The 17,786-nt window shown below is 34.3% G+C and overlaps 2 protein-coding genes across 2 annotated transcripts; both read left to right on the forward strand.

Moving 5' to 3' along the window:
• Positions 1 to 7,165: 7,165 nt before the first annotated feature.
• Positions 7,166 to 8,058, forward strand: LOC106435503 (ATP-dependent DNA helicase pif1-like). The gene is made up of 2 exons (XM_048743632.1): positions 7,166 to 7,937; positions 8,012 to 8,058. Exons 1-2 carry the CDS (start codon positions 7,166 to 7,168, stop codon positions 8,056 to 8,058), a joined length of 819 nt encoding a protein of 272 aa, XP_048599589.1.
• Positions 8,059 to 13,521: 5,463 nt separating this feature from the next.
• Positions 13,522 to 17,318, forward strand: LOC106435501 (L-ascorbate oxidase homolog). The gene is made up of 6 exons (XM_013876397.3): positions 13,522 to 13,780; positions 13,867 to 13,976; positions 14,896 to 15,166; positions 15,614 to 16,062; positions 16,164 to 16,532; positions 16,822 to 17,318. The coding sequence occupies exons 1-6, from the start codon at positions 13,646 to 13,648 to the stop codon at positions 17,111 to 17,113; spliced, it is 1,626 nt and encodes a 541-aa protein (XP_013731851.1). The 5' UTR covers positions 13,522 to 13,645; the 3' UTR covers positions 17,114 to 17,318.
• The last annotated feature ends 468 nt before the right edge of the window (positions 17,319 to 17,786 follow it).

Genomic DNA, 17,786 nt, shown 5'->3' on the forward strand with positions numbered 1-17,786 from the left:
GCATGCACTATTCCGACGCTCGATGATCCCACAGATACAGATCTTGATATAATTGTTAAGATATCTGATCACAACCTAGACGTTTTCCGCAGAATTAACCTAGACGTCTATATCATCGAGCTTCGTGAAAACTGAAGAGAACCCATCCCTAGCGAAAAAGATGATTTATGCCCAATTTGCGGAATTGCTTTCCGCAAAAACTTGCTTTCCGCAAATTGGGCATATATCATCTTTTTCACTAGGGATGGGTTCTCTTTGGTTTTAACGAAGCTCGATGATATAGACGCCTAGGTCAATTCTGCGGAAAGCGTCTAGGTTGTGATCAGATATCTTAACAATTATATCAAGATCTGTATCTGTGGGATCATCGAGCGTCGGAATAGTGCATGCGACAAAGTCAGAAGTCTGCTTGATAATCTTCATCACCGAATCAAAATCAATTTCATGGTATTCAAGCATGTACTCCATATCGCCTACCGTATCGTGGATTAGGTGGCCATTGCTTGCTGTATTCAGGACGACGAATATCACAATTTTTGTTTGTTGTGTCCTTGGCCTCTTTATCTTCATGGTAATGATTCTTTTTGGAGATGATAAAGATGGTTTCGTTTTGTGGCGTAGAACCCAAAATACTTGACTCATGTTTAGATTTTGGAGGAGTTGTTTAGAGGTATGGAGGAGTTGTATAATGGAATCAGAATGTAGGGATTTATATATGTGGCAAATTCTAAAAGTTTTTTTTAATACACCATAAGTTACAACATTAATATATGTTGAATAGTAAAGAAGTTACAAATTAATAAACATAACTTGGTCTTAACCTTAATAAATTGATCATAGTTATAAAATATATTTCAGTTTCAAGATTTGTATCAAAATCAATTTAAAACTAGTAACGTAATCATAAACTACAATAACATAAACTATGTGCTATAAAAGAAAAAAAATCTACATATATACCAGTAAGAAAGAATAGTAAAATATTCAAATTAAATTGGTCAAATAAAATGAATACAAAATTAAAAATAAACCAAGAAATAAAAAAGACTAAGGTGTACATGTAAATAGTGATAACCGGTTGCATTCTTCTCACTACTATTTTTACTTTTTAATGTGATTGCCTACATTGACTGTTTAAAATACGTTAAAAAAATTATTATCACTGCATCCTTTTATTTGACGCTTTAAATTATAAAAATATAAAAACAATTATATTAACATAATTAAATTTAAACTATATAGACCACAAATACAAATATAAAATTATAAATCATTTATCAATAAAAAAACTGTCTATATATAAAAAAAGCAAAATTAATTATAATGTAATATAGAGAATTATTTAAACAACAAAATTTATTTTCCTAATATAATCAATGCAAATTTTTAATATCATTAAATGTAACATATTTTATATTTACGTTTACAAATTAAAACTAAATTAAAATTTAATTGCAACAAGTATTTTATCCCTGGAAACTTTTATTAGACAATAAGTTAATTTGGTTTAGATAAAGTACTAAACAAACATCTGTTGGAAATAGTCTTCACCGTCACAACGTCAACTGTATTGAAAGAGAACCAACCGACTGGATCAAAATAAACTACTTAGCTATTGTGTATAAGGCTACATACGGTACAGTTGTGTTTGTGTCGATTGATGTAATCTATATTCAGTAAAGATCAAAACAAATGTGTTTCTCTGTTCCATACCTAATTACATGGACATAAAGTTGGTCAGATACAAATTCTTAGTCAGCACTCACCAGGAACACGTGTATTAGATATTAGTAATCCATAATAGTATTAAACAAACAAACAAAAACTATGTTATCTTTTTGATTTGATAAAAAAAAAATTGAACTTAAAATAAAATATTAATTTTCTAAATAAACATTTTAAATATGAGGATCATATCAAACAAATAGATCATGTATATTTATTAATTTTATTATATAATTAACATATACTCAAAATATTATATTTTAAATTATCAGTTTATAAGTAATAGTCTTAAGGAATAAAAATAAGATATATTAGTAATCCCCAATAATATTAACCAAAAATAATAATTTTTTTTTATTGGAAAAAAATTTGAACTTAAAATAAAATATTAAATTACTAAAATAAACTTTTAAATATGAGGATCACATCAAAAAAATTAAAACAGGTATATATTATTAGTTTTATTATATAATTTACATATACTTATACTAATATATTTTAATTGATTGATTTATTTAGTCCGAAAGGTTTATATACATAACTATACCCATATATTAGGATTTCTTAAAAAGGAAATCTATTCAGTATACTCGGTATTACCAAATTCAAACCACTTTCTATATCTCGGTTCGGTTCGTTTTTAGTTGATTCTTTTTTATCGGATTTAACACCCCTAAATAATTCCAATAGCACGTACAATTTTTCAAGGATATTATATATTCAGATCACTATCCAATAAAAGTGACAACAATCAATTATATATATTAGGTTTAAATAGTGTGCACCTTTTCTTTATAGATTAATTATTAGTAAAAAATAATTGCGTATTCAAAAATAAAAAATAAAAAATAGTACTCAATCAATTCGTACTTAAAATTTGTCTCTTTTTACAATATATAGTTTCTTCTGAACTGTTTAAACATATATAACATGGTTGAAACCTGATCTAATTATGATATTTATTTCAAACATATTTTAGTTAGCACATGAAAAATTATAATCCAATTTCAAATAACTGTAACTATAGTTGAAATCCCAAGTTAATTAACATTTATTACGATGTATACAGAAATACATATATTTAGATGAATATACAAATACATTTATCACATCACCATAAAAATATCAAATTAAATTTATACTATACATTAAATCCCAAAATACATTAAAACAACAATGTGTAGTTAATTTTTAAATTTTTTTTGCTAATTTAAAATAAACAGTTATTTGATTTTCACCATACAAATATTTCAGGCGGACAACCGCAAAAAAGAAACGACGCCGTCTGCGTGGATCACGTACGAAAGGTGAGTCCTTACTCTCATAAAATATTTAAAATTAAGATTGAAATTCTCTCATCATAGTACTTTAATTATGTATATTTTCAGTTCATCTGGTTAATGATCGACCAACATTCAAACCAAAATATTATGACTGTAAGTTTATATGGATTATAACATTATACTTTAATCAATACTTATTCATCAAACAAACTGAGTTTTCAAATTTAATCAAATAGGTGGTTGCGATGACTGCGACTCTTACAGTAAGAAACAATACTATAATTTGTATCTCCTACGTTATATCCTCTTAAGCTAATAATTTTTAATCTTAATAGTCAAGCAAAAAATACACGTAGTATGAGAAAAGTCATCTTGGTATCGAAACGAACTTTAGCACGTTTGCAGGGTAAGCATCATACATAGAAAAATCCACTTAGATTTAATACATTTTAAATTCTAATACACATTGTTTATGCACATAATCAGATGCTCCACCACGACCACATGTATTGCATCACACTCAAGCAAATAAGAAAAGTGCATACTATCAAAACCCTATATTTTTTATAGAATATATACATTTGCAAATAACAATAGATGTTATCAAATTTAAACTCTGTTAAATTTCTAAAATATTAAATAAACTATGATTTAATAGTTCTTAACAAATATTAATTCAGATAAAGGATATACATCACAAACCGAAGAAAACCAATCCTAGCATGCTCAAAATGTGGTGCGTTAATGTGAGCTTCGAAAAGCACGGTACGGACCGCAAAACAGGTGAACCAACGTTCACAATTTGCTGTAACCATGGTCAAATCAGGCTTCCGCAGATCAATCAACCCCCAGCCCTATTAGAAGAACTTCTTCAGTTGAGATGGTTCCAAGATACTATCCCAGTCTATAATTATGTACTGGCTTTCACATCCGTTGGAATGAAAATGGATTATAGTGTGGTGCATGCGCCTGGTCCTTACACTATACGGATCCTAGGTCAAACTCACCACAAAATTGGTTCGCTTATACCGCAACAAGGCCGTCTCCCAGAATATCTATAGCTTTATATATTTGATACGAGCAACGAAGTCAGAAACCGCTTAAATGCGATGGAGAAAACTTCAGTAGAAGGTAATCTCGATGAGACAACCTTATGGCGCCTCATCGAGATGATTGACGAGAATAATTGTTTAGCTAAGATTTTTCGACGGGCACGTGACCACTACGAAGGCGTTAGGACAGAGTTTGCTATTAGGTTGCTCCCAGATAAAGGAAAGGGGAAAGAATATGGTCTTCCGAGTACAAGTGAGGTGGCAGGCCTTATTGTAGGGGATATGTCATCAACAATTGGGGTACGAGATATAGTGGTCCGATTTCAATCTGACACTCTGCAGCAAATACGTGATGATCATCCTCTATACATGAGCCTACAATATCCTCTTTTGTTTCCATATGGTGAGTATGGGTTTCACCCAGAGATCCCACTACATCTTGAGACAGACACTTCAAGACAATACTACGCTTCTCAAATCCAGACACGTCTTAACCAAGGGATGACATTGATTAAAGGAGGTCGTCTCCTCCATCAATTTGTTGTGGACGTTTATACGGCAATTGAGGAAGATCGACTAAGGTGGGTGAGGAATAATCAAGATTTCTTGAGAGCCGATCTCTACAGTAATGTACTCGATGCTGTAAGGAAGGGTGACACTGATGCTAAAATGATTGGTCAAAGGTTCATACTGCCACCAAGTTTCACAGGCGGGCCCCGGTACTTTGTTGAGAAATACCATGATGCGATGGCTATTTGCAGAGAATACGGAAATCTAGATTTGTTTATCACAATAACGGCCAATCCTAATTGGAGAGAGATTAAAGGGCATCTTTCGAAATATGGTGGAGACTCTTCCAATGATAGACCTGACATTGAATGTCGAGTCTTTAAGATGAAGTTAGATCAGCTACTCAAAGATTTCAAATACAGAACCTTCTTCAAGCCATACACATCAGCTCTTCACAGGATAGAGTTTCAAAAAAGAGGGCTCCCTCATGCACATATATTATTGTGGTTTGGAAACTCTTCCAGAACACCAAGTGCAGAGGAAGTAGATGAGATAATTTCAGCTGAACTCCCAGACAAAGAAGAAGACCCAGAAGCTTACAATTTAGTAACAAAACACATGATCTATGGTCCATGTGGTGTTATTAATCGGAAGTCACCATGTATGGAGAATAATGTGTGCACGAAAAAGTATCCTCGGCCGTATAATGACTATACATCGATTGACAAATCAGGGTATGTGTTATATCGTCGGCGCATGAACAAAAATGTGTTTGTGGTAAAGGATGGGACAGTCCTAAACAACAATTTTGTTGTACCTCATAACACTCCTGAAGAAATATGAAGCTCATATTAATGTTGAATGGTGTAATCGTACAAGTGCAGTGAAGTACTTATTCAAGTATATAACCAAGGGGGTTGACAGAGCAACCGCAGTTATTGAAAAGGAAATACGGCAACTACCTCTGACACAGTGGCCACTGGCGAACCAAAAGAGAGAGTTATGAAGCAACGGAATGAGATCCAAGACTACATCGATGCTAGGTATTTATCAGCTTGTGAGTCTATGTGGCGGACTTTCGCATTCCACATACACAAAAGAAAGCCATCAGTTGAGAAGCTTATCATTCACTTAGAAGGTGAACATAATATCACAATTAAAGGAACTGATAACCTCGGCCGTTTAATCCTCAAGCCAGGCATCGAGAAGACAATGTTCACTGAGTGGATGGTCTTATGCAGAAGGTCAGAGTTTGCACGAACATTGACTTATGTGCAAATACCATAATATTTCGTATAGAACAACAATACCAAAGTCTGGACTGAACGCAAGAAAGGAAAATGCATTGGGAAAATCATAGATGTCCATCCATCAGCAGGTGATCGTTACTATCTAAGGATCCTCATAAATAAGATTAAGGGTTCTAGAAGTTATGACGAGCTCAGAACGTTTAACGATGTGAACGATGTGAAATACCCTAACTTCAAATCGGTTTGCCACGCACGCGGCTATTTGGATAATGATGTTGAATGGAACTAGTCTATGTCAGAGGGTGCTAGATGGGCTACCCCATACCAACTCCGCGATATGTTTGTCACGTTCCTAAACAACTGCTTTGTTACGAGTCCTAAAACCCTATGGGAAAACTCATGGAGATCAATGAACGAGGACATACTTTACAAGAAGCAGAGAATCTTAGTTCATACAAATCTGGAGCTGGATGATGAGACCCTTGAGCAATACACGTTAATCGAAATAGAAAAGTTGATGCGCATGCATGACCGCTCATTGAGTGATATTAAAGAGATGCCAAAGATCAAACATGTTTTTCTAAAAGAACTGGGAAACAATTTGTGAAACCAAGAACTGGATTACGATGTTTCCAAGGAAACACTAAGACATGACATGCAATTCAACAAACTTAATGCTGATCAACGTACAATTTACGAATCAGTCTTAGACTCTGTTGATAAAAAGGATGGGAAGCTATTCTTTGTATATGGCGCAGGTGGCACCTGAAAAACATTCCTATACCAAACCATTATACCCAGGATTCGGTCAAGAAAACAAATAGTTCTACCGGTTGCTTCTTCAGGAATAGCCGCATTGTTGCTACCTAACGGTAGAACAGCTCATTCACGCTTCAATATCCCTTTAAATCTCACCGAAAATAAGCTCTGCAACATCAAACCAGGAACGATGCTGGCTGAGTTAATCGAGAAAACGGATCTTATAATTTGGGACGAAGCACCTATGACACATAAGCATGCTTTTGAGGCACTGGACAAAACGTTGAAAGACATAATGTCTATAAATAATCCTTCTGCAAAGGATCAGATTTTTGGCGGAAAGACAGTTCTATTAGGAGGTAATTTTAGACAGATACTACTTTTGATTCCACAAGGTAACATAGCTGATACTATCTTAGCTTCAATAAGTCACACATACCTATGAGATAGCTGCCACAAGTTCTCTTTAAAAACAAATATGAGAGTCAATCATGAAGAAAAGGAGTTCTCCGATTAGCTCCTTCAGGTCGGGGAAGGTCATCCACAACCAGGATCAGAATATGAGTGTGAAGACTACCACGAACAAATGATAACTGTCGATAGATCATTGATTCGTCAGAGTGATGTTGACCCATTAAAAGAAGTAGTCGATGCCGCATATAGGGAAGTCATCAGAAGGACAACTTCCCAGACCTCCTACACTGATAAAGCTATACTCACCCCCCGTAATGAGACCATCGATGAAATTAATGCTTATACCATCTCGCACACCGACAAGCTGTCAAGAGATTATTTCAGCTTTGACAGCTTTGAGATATCGGACACGCAGTCAGATAAAAATGATACATTATACGCTGTTGAGTATCTCAATTCCTTGGAATTCTCAGGGTTGCCTTCGCACAAACTTATTCTGAAAGTTGGTGCCCCGGTTATGCTTCTGCGAAACATAAATCAAAAGAAGGGATTATGCAATGGTACCCATATGATCCTAACCCACATAGGCGACCGCATGCTTAAGGCAGAAATTATCACTGGTTCGCACATTGGAAAAGAAGTCTTGATCCCAAGGATTGTTCTTTTGCATGAAGAAACAAAGCTACCGTTCACATTACGTCAGCGCCAATTCCCTATCACGTTGTGTTACGCAATGACAATCAACAAAAGCCAAGGCCAAAGTTTAAAAGAGGTCATCTTATATCTGCCTAAACCAGTCTTTGCTCATGGTCAACTTTATGTGGCCCTCTCACGTGTCACAAGCAAAGCAGGATTAACGATCATCAAAAGCGAAGATTCTCACCAGCTGAAAGTGAAGAACATAGTTTACAAAGAAATCTTCAAAGGTCTTCCTCCCTACAAAGGTATTTTAAATTAAAATAGAACTTTTCACATCCACAATTTTCAAAGATTTTCTGATAAATTATTCTATTCACAGATTTACAATGCCCAACATATCAACTAAACGATGAGATAATCAAATAAAGGACTTATACAGAGTTTCTACCCAGCTATGCCAAGTATGTATCTTTTGTATATAAATAATCATGGCTTAGGATATAATTAATTTTAAGTAAACTAACTTAATCTTTACCAATTTCAGGCTATTTATTTCTCATGATCCACATCGTAGCTTATGTTCATTTGATCTCCTTCTGATATTATTTATGACTAGTTAAGCTACTCCTTTTGTTTTAAAACAATTGCATAACTTGATATTCACCAACTTTTCCATCATTTTGATAGATACAATAATGCTCTTATACCAACCAAAAAACATTAAAACTTATACAAAATGAAAACATCCAATCAAACATAATTGAACTTAGCAAACAGATTCTTAATATTACTAAATGAGGTTATCTAATAATATATTCAAACCCATTTTCTGCGCGTAGCGCGGACAAAGATTCTAGTTTTCAAAATGATTCCTAGAACGAAAAGTCAGCTTTCTTGAAAAGAATTTTTGGGTGACAGGGGGCGCAAAATGCCTTATGCTCTATGCTGATGTGGCGTAAGTAGAAGCATAATAGATAGATAGATAGATCTGAAAGCATTTTGCTGAAAACATAAAAATATACTCAATTAATAGCATTAAATGAGGCGATCGGAAATGCATTTAGGCTCCGAATGGTAACATCCGTTCCGCACCGCACCGTAGTTAACAGTAACAAAAATCTCTACATATACCATATATCTATACGTTTTTATAACTACCAGAACCGCACCGCAGTCAAACCGTTTGTCCCACACCGTTCAATCCGCTGTTACCATTCGGATCCTTAGTTTATTAACACATTATTGGTGACGGAGAGACGGTGGACTCCGTCGTATTAATTACACGGTGCATGGCAATATATGTATACATAATACATTCAATTATGAGAAATCTCCACGTGAACAAAAAAATGATACTCTCTCTGTTATAAAATATACTCATTCCGTTTCATAATATAAGTAGTTTTGGTTAAAAGCACGAAGATTAAGAAAATTATTGGTTAGATATAATTTAACCAATAAAAAATAAATCTATTTAATTTGGATTGGTCACACTGTATTCAATAAATGTAAAAGTTACCTAGAAATACGAAAACTACTTACATTTTGAAACAAAAACATTTCGCTAAAGCTACTTACAATATGAAACGGAAGGAGTAATTTTTAAAAATTTATTAAAATTAAGTATATCTAAAAAATTATTTTAAAATTTATTAAAAATTTTCCTTTTCAAAAAAGTTATTTAAAAAAAAAATTAAAAATTCAGTCAATTATACCACCCAGTTATATAGGTCTAAGACTTTTATCCGAGATCCGGATTCGATCCGAGATTTGATCCGGATCCGATCTGAAAATCCGGATATCCGGAGTGGCCGAATCCGGATCCGAATAGTAAAATATTGGATCCGTCAAAGCCGGATCTGGATTCGGATATCTTTATTTTTTAGTCAGGATATCCAGATCCGTAAGTTTTATTAATAACTATTTCAAAAATAATAATATCTATATATAAAAATTAATTTTATTTAATACATTTTCATTTTTATAATAGTATATATAAATTGTATGTAAATTTTGTAATATTATACATAGAAATAATTAAAAACATTATATATTTTTTTATTTTTAATTATTTTTAATATTTTATATATATTAATATTATTTTTTATTTATTTTAAGGATCCAAATCCGGATCCGGATATCCGCCGGATATTACAATTTTTAGAAGGATATCCGACATCCGGATATCCGAGAACCCCGGATCCGGATAAAGATAGTAAAATTATGGATCCGCCGGATAAGGATCCGAATCCGGATACCTTAAAATTGTTCGGATATCCGATCCGTCCCATGCCTACAGTTATATAGTTCTTAACAAAATAAAAATATATTTAGAATATGAAAATATTTTATATCTTCTTAAAATAAAAAATTCTCTTAACAGTTTACATTTTCAAATGGAAAGAACATAATCAGTTATTCATGCTTATGGTCCTACTCCTGCCCTGCAGTCGAAAAGATGAAACATATTATTGTTTAAATACCAGTTGATTGATTTGTGAGTGTAAAGGCTGCATTAGACTATACATTTGTTATTTCAAAAATTTGTTCTTGGTTCGGACGAGGTAGTCCAAGTGGCAGGACGAGCCTGTGGTGGCAATTACCATCCGGGTTCGATTTCCTCTCCATGCGGAAACTACCCTGCCTCTTCTGGACACCAAAGCGGTACTGGGTTCGATCCAGCCCAGGTAAAGCCCTCCCGGGTGAAGTGGACTGCTGCCTGACCGGGCCCAGGGGAATGATCCGCAAAGCGGGGAACCCCTGGATTATCAAAAAAAAAAAAAAATTGTTCTTGGAAATAATTCAACAAACATGAACGTAAGTTTATACTGTAAGTTAAACAAAAAAAAAGCTCAAGTGATGACATAACCATGCTCTTCCAGTTCCATTGTGATTATTATTATTATTTTTTTTTGAACCAGTTCCATTATGATTATGTAAAATACTATACTATTTCAAATAACAGTATTGTTTTTGTCTGTATTTTTATTCAATCTATGCTTATGGTGCAGAGTGGTACTCAAGCACGTGAAAGCGCAGAACTTGTTTCGTCCGCTTCATATCCACCGTACACCCTCACCGCTAGTAAACCTGATCTATAATCTCCACCGTCTACATTGCATTGACTTCAGCTATTGCTAAAATCCAACGACCAATTAGATTCATTTCAACATTTTATAAACACACGTGATGTCTACATCCAGACAGCTCACACGCCGCGTTTCAAAACACCTCGCTTGCGGACAATACGGAGCGATGGTCGATGATGTACTCTTGACCCAAAAAAGACTGAACATTTAAAAATATTAATTTAATTTAGAAATGTGAGATCAAAAAGAGGGAAAAGGCAGAGAATCTTAAGACAAATCTAATATTTTAATGGTATATGAACCCCTTGGTTATAACTAACTTTATTTTACAAAATATTTGTTTTACAACCAGTTACAACACCTGGTAATACTAGGCTTACTGATTAATGGAATTATTAAGAGTGTTTTTTATAAGACCAAAAAAATGAATTGTGATGTTTTAATATATTTACAACGTACGCATATACATTTATATTTTACAAAAAAACGTGTAGTGGACAAATACTACAAAATGATGTCGAACTTATATAAAAGTCTCTTCACTTGAACCCGGTATCCATATTAAATACAAATCAATTGTTAATAGTGCAAATCACTTTGATAACATTGGAAGAGATTAAGGGGGATGTATTGAAACAAGAGTTTTAAGAGATTTTAGGATTTTGTTAAAATCTCATGTTATTGAACTGATGATTTTAAAAACTCCTTTCAAATCCAGTGTTATTCAACATAAAATTTGAATAAAGCTATTGAAAATCACTTGAAATCCCTTGTTATTCAATTAACAGTTTGTAAAACTTATATCAAATCCACTGTTATTCAACGTTAAACAATATTTAAGAAAAAACTGTTGTGGTAAGGATTTTAGGAGAGTTTAGATTCATTTTTAGTCAAAAACAGTTCATCTAGAATAACATCCCCAAGGCTGGTATTTGAAGAGACTTGCAAATAGATTAAAAAGTAAAATAAAACATTCAGCAAAAAAAAAGTGTCGTACATCGACCTAGAACTAGGAGACGTCTAACGTCTTCTTGCCTCCGAAAGCAGAACGTGGGCGTTTGACTTAGACGACTTCCGTCTCCAGCGGAAACCATCTTTGATTTGTTAGTAGAAACTATCATTGTCGAACTTAAAACACCACCTAATCGATATATGTCTCTGTGAGCACAAAACTGAAGAGCAAAACGTAAGTTATATCAGTGTGATGCTGCTTGAAGGAGTTCATTCTTTGATTCGTCCTTACCATAAGATTTTTGATCTAAGCTCCACAATAGAATCCATTCAACTCCAAAATCAGAAAGAGCGAAAGCGTGCATGCCACAATGAAACTGCTACATAAGGTGAGACTCTCACATCTCATACCAACTTCAAAAATATATAAAAGTCATACCTTTGATGAATATACAAACTAAAGAACTAGAAACAACAAACTCACAAAAAGCTGAACGGGTCAGTATCCATACAAAAGTCTTTCAGCTCTAACTCTTCACTCCAGTAGCTTCCATAACTCTTTCAAGCATCACCTCTTTAGCTTTTAACTATCTGAGCTAATGATAGAGTTTGGATATCTCTAACTCCTCAATCAAACCAGAATACAAGATAGAACAATGAATACAAGATAGCTTTGCAGATTCCGATCACAATCACCTTCTCATGGCGAAGATGACTGATCACGACGATCTCATGGCGACCGTGCCGAGACTCATGGCGTCTACGAACAACAACATACAAAGCATGAAACTCCTCTGCATCAAAAGCTTCCTCTTTATACTCTCCATCTTCATGCAGCTGCCTCCTTCTCACTAACGGCAAAGCTTCTGAACCAGTTAGAAGGTCTCCTTCACTCTGATTCCTTGTCCCAGTCAGCTTCCTCATTTTCCACGTCAGCATATAGAATAGGTATCTATCAGCTTTGGAAGCATTGAAATCAATCAACGTCTTGACTTAATACAAAAGACATCCATGTTCTCGTAAGGATCTCCTCTAGTAAAGGTGAAATAAAAAGAGCCTTGAAGCATGGCGATTTCATCAGTCTCAGTGAACAATCTCTGAAACATTTTCTCCAAAGATCTTCTTAACCTCTTCATCAGTTGTTGTTGTTGTTGCTGTTGTCGGCATCTTCTTCTTCACGTGCTCAGTCGAAAACAATGATTGCATCAATTCTTTCTCCGTTCAGCTTGTATCATGAAGGATCTTCACATGTCTTATTCAGAATATTGATGGCGAAACTCTGCAGTTCAGGGTGCTGGCTTACAACTGGCCCAGCAAGAGAGAAACGTGTTGCTATAACAAGTACAAAATTATAGGAAAAACAAACATCACTTTTGTCAGACCCAGTGATTGCATCCAAGTCTTCTAATATGCATAGACGTACAAGTTTAACTTCATATGCTCAAGTTCAATATATATAATTTTTATGCCGTATGAGCAGTTTTCTTATAAAATTATAATATGGGCTTCTCGTTTAGTTGTTTTAGTAGGATTTGATAGATAACCACGTATATGTGATCAATATCACCTAAACAACTCTAAAATTTATGGAGAATATCTACCAAATCACATATAGATTTCTATTTTTTATTTTTTAAGATTTCATTAAAACCACTCATTAACTTTGAAATCACCTTAAAACTCACTAAAATTAAAACACTTTAAAATCTTCTAAACCTCTTAATTGAATACACCCCCCTAAGTTACTTTGTTCTGTTTTAAAAAAAGGTTACAACGTCCAAATTAAAAATCATTTACAATACCAAAATACATTAATTACGTCGGTGCCACTGCCAATAAAATTTAAGAGAGCATTTTAAATAAATTCTCCAAAATCCTTTGTATATGGATCTACACCTCTTCACAGTCTCAGACTCAAATCAATAACTCAAACCCCCTCCCCCTCCCAAAAATAAACAGAAGAAGAGAGAAAAATGAGAGACTCTTGCAAAGTCTCTATAGTTCTTCTTCTGGTTCTTATCAATGGTGTCTTGGGAGATAACCCTTATAGATTCTTCACATGGAAAATAACGTATGGTGACATTTATCCCCTTGGTGTCAAACAACAGGTATTTTTACTGTTTTATTTCTTCACATTTCTTTGGTTTTGAAAACTGGTGATAACATTTCCTCCATTGTCATCTACGAAATGCAGGGAATATTGATAAACGGGCAGTTTCCTGGACCTCACATTGACGCAGTCACAAATGATAATATCATCATCAGTGTTTTCAATTACTTGAGAGAGCCTTTCCTTATTTCTTGGTAAGTTCTTTTGATTCTTTCCCTAGAAAATATGCTTTACCGATTGCCAAGAAAATTGAATATTCTGAACGGAAAGGAGCAACAACGATTGAAAAGTAGGATAAGATCTTAACTTTTGATTTACGGCATCTTTATTTTTGTTGTTGTTGTCCCATTAAATGCAGATTTTGGAAAATGTATATTGAAAACATCTGATCTCACACATTATTAATGCTTACATATACATGTATGAATTGTGATGTGTCTATATATCTATGTATTTGCCTACAAGAAAAATACAGTATAAGATAGATCTATTGCAATGAAAGATACTTGTAATGAATAGAAAAAATTCGGTTATTCTTTTTTTTTTTACCAAAAAATTAATGCTACTAAAAAGGTATATGTACATTAAATAAAAAAGTACTTGTTTAATAGTAGTATTGTTTGTTGTTAGCTAATTAAAGGAGTATATACAAATTATAACCACAGTGTCTTAAATAAAACTATAAAGTCTCAAGAGGGATTATTCACTTCAATCAGGAAAATGTAGCAGTGTAGTAGTTTAATTAAATAAATCCGAAATTATTTTCTTGTTTTAATTATTTTGAACATGTTAATTTCTTTATTTTTTTGAGCCTTAAAAGCTCTTCTTACACCCGACATGATTGGCTGTCCAAGACCCAAAGATAAAATATAGTAGGTTTTATCTTTTCTAAAATAAAGATGCCATCAGAAAGTTACAATATTCCACTAGATCCATGCAACTAAGTCACATGCGATGCCACATGTGACGTTTAAATAAGAGTCAGTAGGAAACATTAGAACCGCACTATGATTAGTTTTAAACTCCCTGATCTATTAAAGTATCCAAATTGAAAACCCAAACTCTTAATTTGCTAAACCATATACCTAATCTTCGAAGACTGTTTCATTTTAGGAACGGTGTCCAACAGAGGAAGAACTCATATCAAGATGGAGTCATAGGGACAACATGTCCGATACCACCAGGCAAAAACTTCACTTACATAATTCAAGTTAAAGATCAAATCGGTAGCTTCTACTACTTTCCTTCTCTTGCCTTCCACAAAGCCGCTGGTGCATTTGGAGCCATCCGTGTCTGGAGCCGTCCTCGTATCCCCGTCCCGTTCCCTTCTCCTGATGGTGACTTCTGGCTTCTTGCCGGAGATTGGTACAAAACCAATCACTATGTAAGTACACTCCTTATTTCTATTACTTCTAAATCGCAAGAAAGAGTTGGATTATACGGTTGCAAGTTTGATTTCGGTTCGGTTTCTAGGGTGTTTGGTTTTAGCGGTTTACTATAAACAAAGAAAATAAAGCCATTTTGTGATTTGGTTTAGTTCCGGTTAAATTTAACTGGTTCGCTGTTTCAACCTTGTTTTCGGTTTAGTACCCCATTAAAAAAAGAGATGTATATTTGTACCAAAAATTAATAAAAGAATATATTTTTTTCATCAGAAATTTTATCAAAATATTATTTGTGTCTTTTTTAACAATATCTATTAAAATTTTAAAATAATATTAGTTTCTATGGCTTAAATTGTTTTTTTCTAGAGCAAATAAAATTATTGAACCGACTCTGTTTGGGTTAGTTCGGTTTTAGCAAACAAATCTCATTGCTTCCGTTGAATTAGGTTTTGAGACGTCTATTGGAAGCCGGGAGGAATATACCGTTCCCTGATGGAGTTCTTATCAATGGCCGTGGCTGGGGAGGCAATACCTTCACGGTTCAACCCGGTAAGACCTACAGATTCAGAATATCAAACGTTGGGACCGCGACAACATTAAACTTCAGGATTCAAGGCCACACAATGAAGCTCGTTGAAGTGGAAGGCTCCCACACTATTCAAAACGTCTACACTTCACTCGACGTTCATTTGGGACAGTCTTACTCTGTTCTCGTTACCGCTAACCAAGCGCCACAAGACTATTACATTGTCGTCTCCTCAAGGTTCACGCGGAAAGTCCTCACTACGACTTCGATTCTCCATTACAGTAACTCGAGAAGAGGCGTCTCTGGTCCTGCTCCATCTGGACCCACTTTGAACATTGCCTCTTCGCTCTTCCAAGCTCGAACTATCAAGTAAGAAACACGTTTCTTGGTGCACAAGTAACTGCTATAGATAAGGGATTTGTACAGGGTGTTCTTTTTTTCTGTTGATGTGTGTTTGATGCGATAAACAGGAGGAATCTAACCGCGAGTGGTCCGAGACCAAACCCGCAAGGCTCGTATCATTACGGTTTGATCAAACCAGCCCGTACGATCATGCTCGCCAACTCAGCTCCGTGGATTAACGGCAAGCAAAGATACGCCGTGAACGGTGCCTCTTTTGTTGCGCCTGACACGCCGTTGAAGCTCGCCGATTACTTCAAGATCCCTGGCGTTTTCAACCTCGGAAGCATCCCAACAAATCCCCCTGGTGGGAACGGAGGTTACCTTACAACCTCTGTTATGGCTGCTAACTTCAGAGAGTTCATCGAGATTGTTTTCCAGAACTGGGAAAACTCAGTCCAGTCTTGGCACATCTCCGGTTACTCTTTCTTTGTCGTTGGGTAAGAAAGTCAATTTTATTAACGATTCAGTTTTGTTTTGGTTCTGTTTAAATGGGCGTTAGCGTTAAGAATCTCTCATTAATTATATTAGTATTTAAATAGAAAGTTTCTCAAAAACTTAAAGAGATTTATCCGAGAATAGTTTTTTACCGAGAATTTTCTATCAAAATATTAATATAATTGATGAGAGATTCACGTGGTCTGAGTCTCGTTTCATTTAGGATGTGTAGATCCATTACACTGATCTTAGAGTTATGTTTGATGTATTTCATATCTTCTTGGATAACAGAATGGACGGAGGCCAATGGACACAGGGGAGCCGATCAAAGTACAACCTCCGGGACGCAGTTTCACGATCCACTGTTCAGGTTTACCCGAGGGCATGGACAGCTATCTACATAGCTTTAGACAATGTTGGGATGTGGAACATACGGTCGGAGAATTGGGCACGACAATACTTAGGGCAACAATTCTATCTCAGAGTTTACACGTCTTCTACTTCGTACCGAGACGAGTATCCGCCACCAAAGAACGCTCTTATGTGCGGACGAGCTAGAGGCCGTCACACTAGGCCGTTCTAGAACGAATATCAAAATCCAACGGCTCAACTTTTTTTATTTATGATCGGATGATCTGAAATGTTTAGTATTGTCACGAGAGGGTGGCAACAAATGTGAGCTTCCTGGATTTTGTTCACTACGGCATGAAAGTTACGAAAACAATTTGGAGCTTGACTTGAGCTTTCAATTTAATTTGAATGATGAAATCAAATGTAGTGTTCTTGTTTTTAAAACTCTTAAAACTATTTTCATTACATGTTTTTAGAACTTACTAAAGTTATTTATCACGTGACCACGAGACTTATCTCAGAAGTCAGTTTCGTATATATCGCTCTCACGTTAACTCTCACGGTGGTTGATTACACTTATATATTTAATGAATTAAAAATATTACATTTAAAAGACTATTAATTTTTTTTTTAGTTTTCTAATTTAAAATTTTCCAAAACATATACATATAATAAAAAAAGATTTTTTTTATAAAGTAAAAAAAAACTGAATTGAAAAACGAAAAATATATGTATATATAATATGGTTTCATAAAAAAAAAGAGAAAATTCACAAAATAGTAATATTATATTTAAAAAATATTTTTAAATAACATAGAATATAATTTTGAAGTAATAAAACACTTTATTTCTATATTTTCTTAGATGAAAAATAAATTTGTATATAACGTGATTTCATTAAAAGA

The sequence above is a fragment of the Brassica napus genome, chromosome C1 (assembly GCF_020379485.1).
Source record: "Brassica napus cultivar Da-Ae chromosome C1, Da-Ae, whole genome shotgun sequence".
Classification (NCBI taxonomy): Eukaryota; Viridiplantae; Streptophyta; class Magnoliopsida; order Brassicales; family Brassicaceae; genus Brassica; species Brassica napus.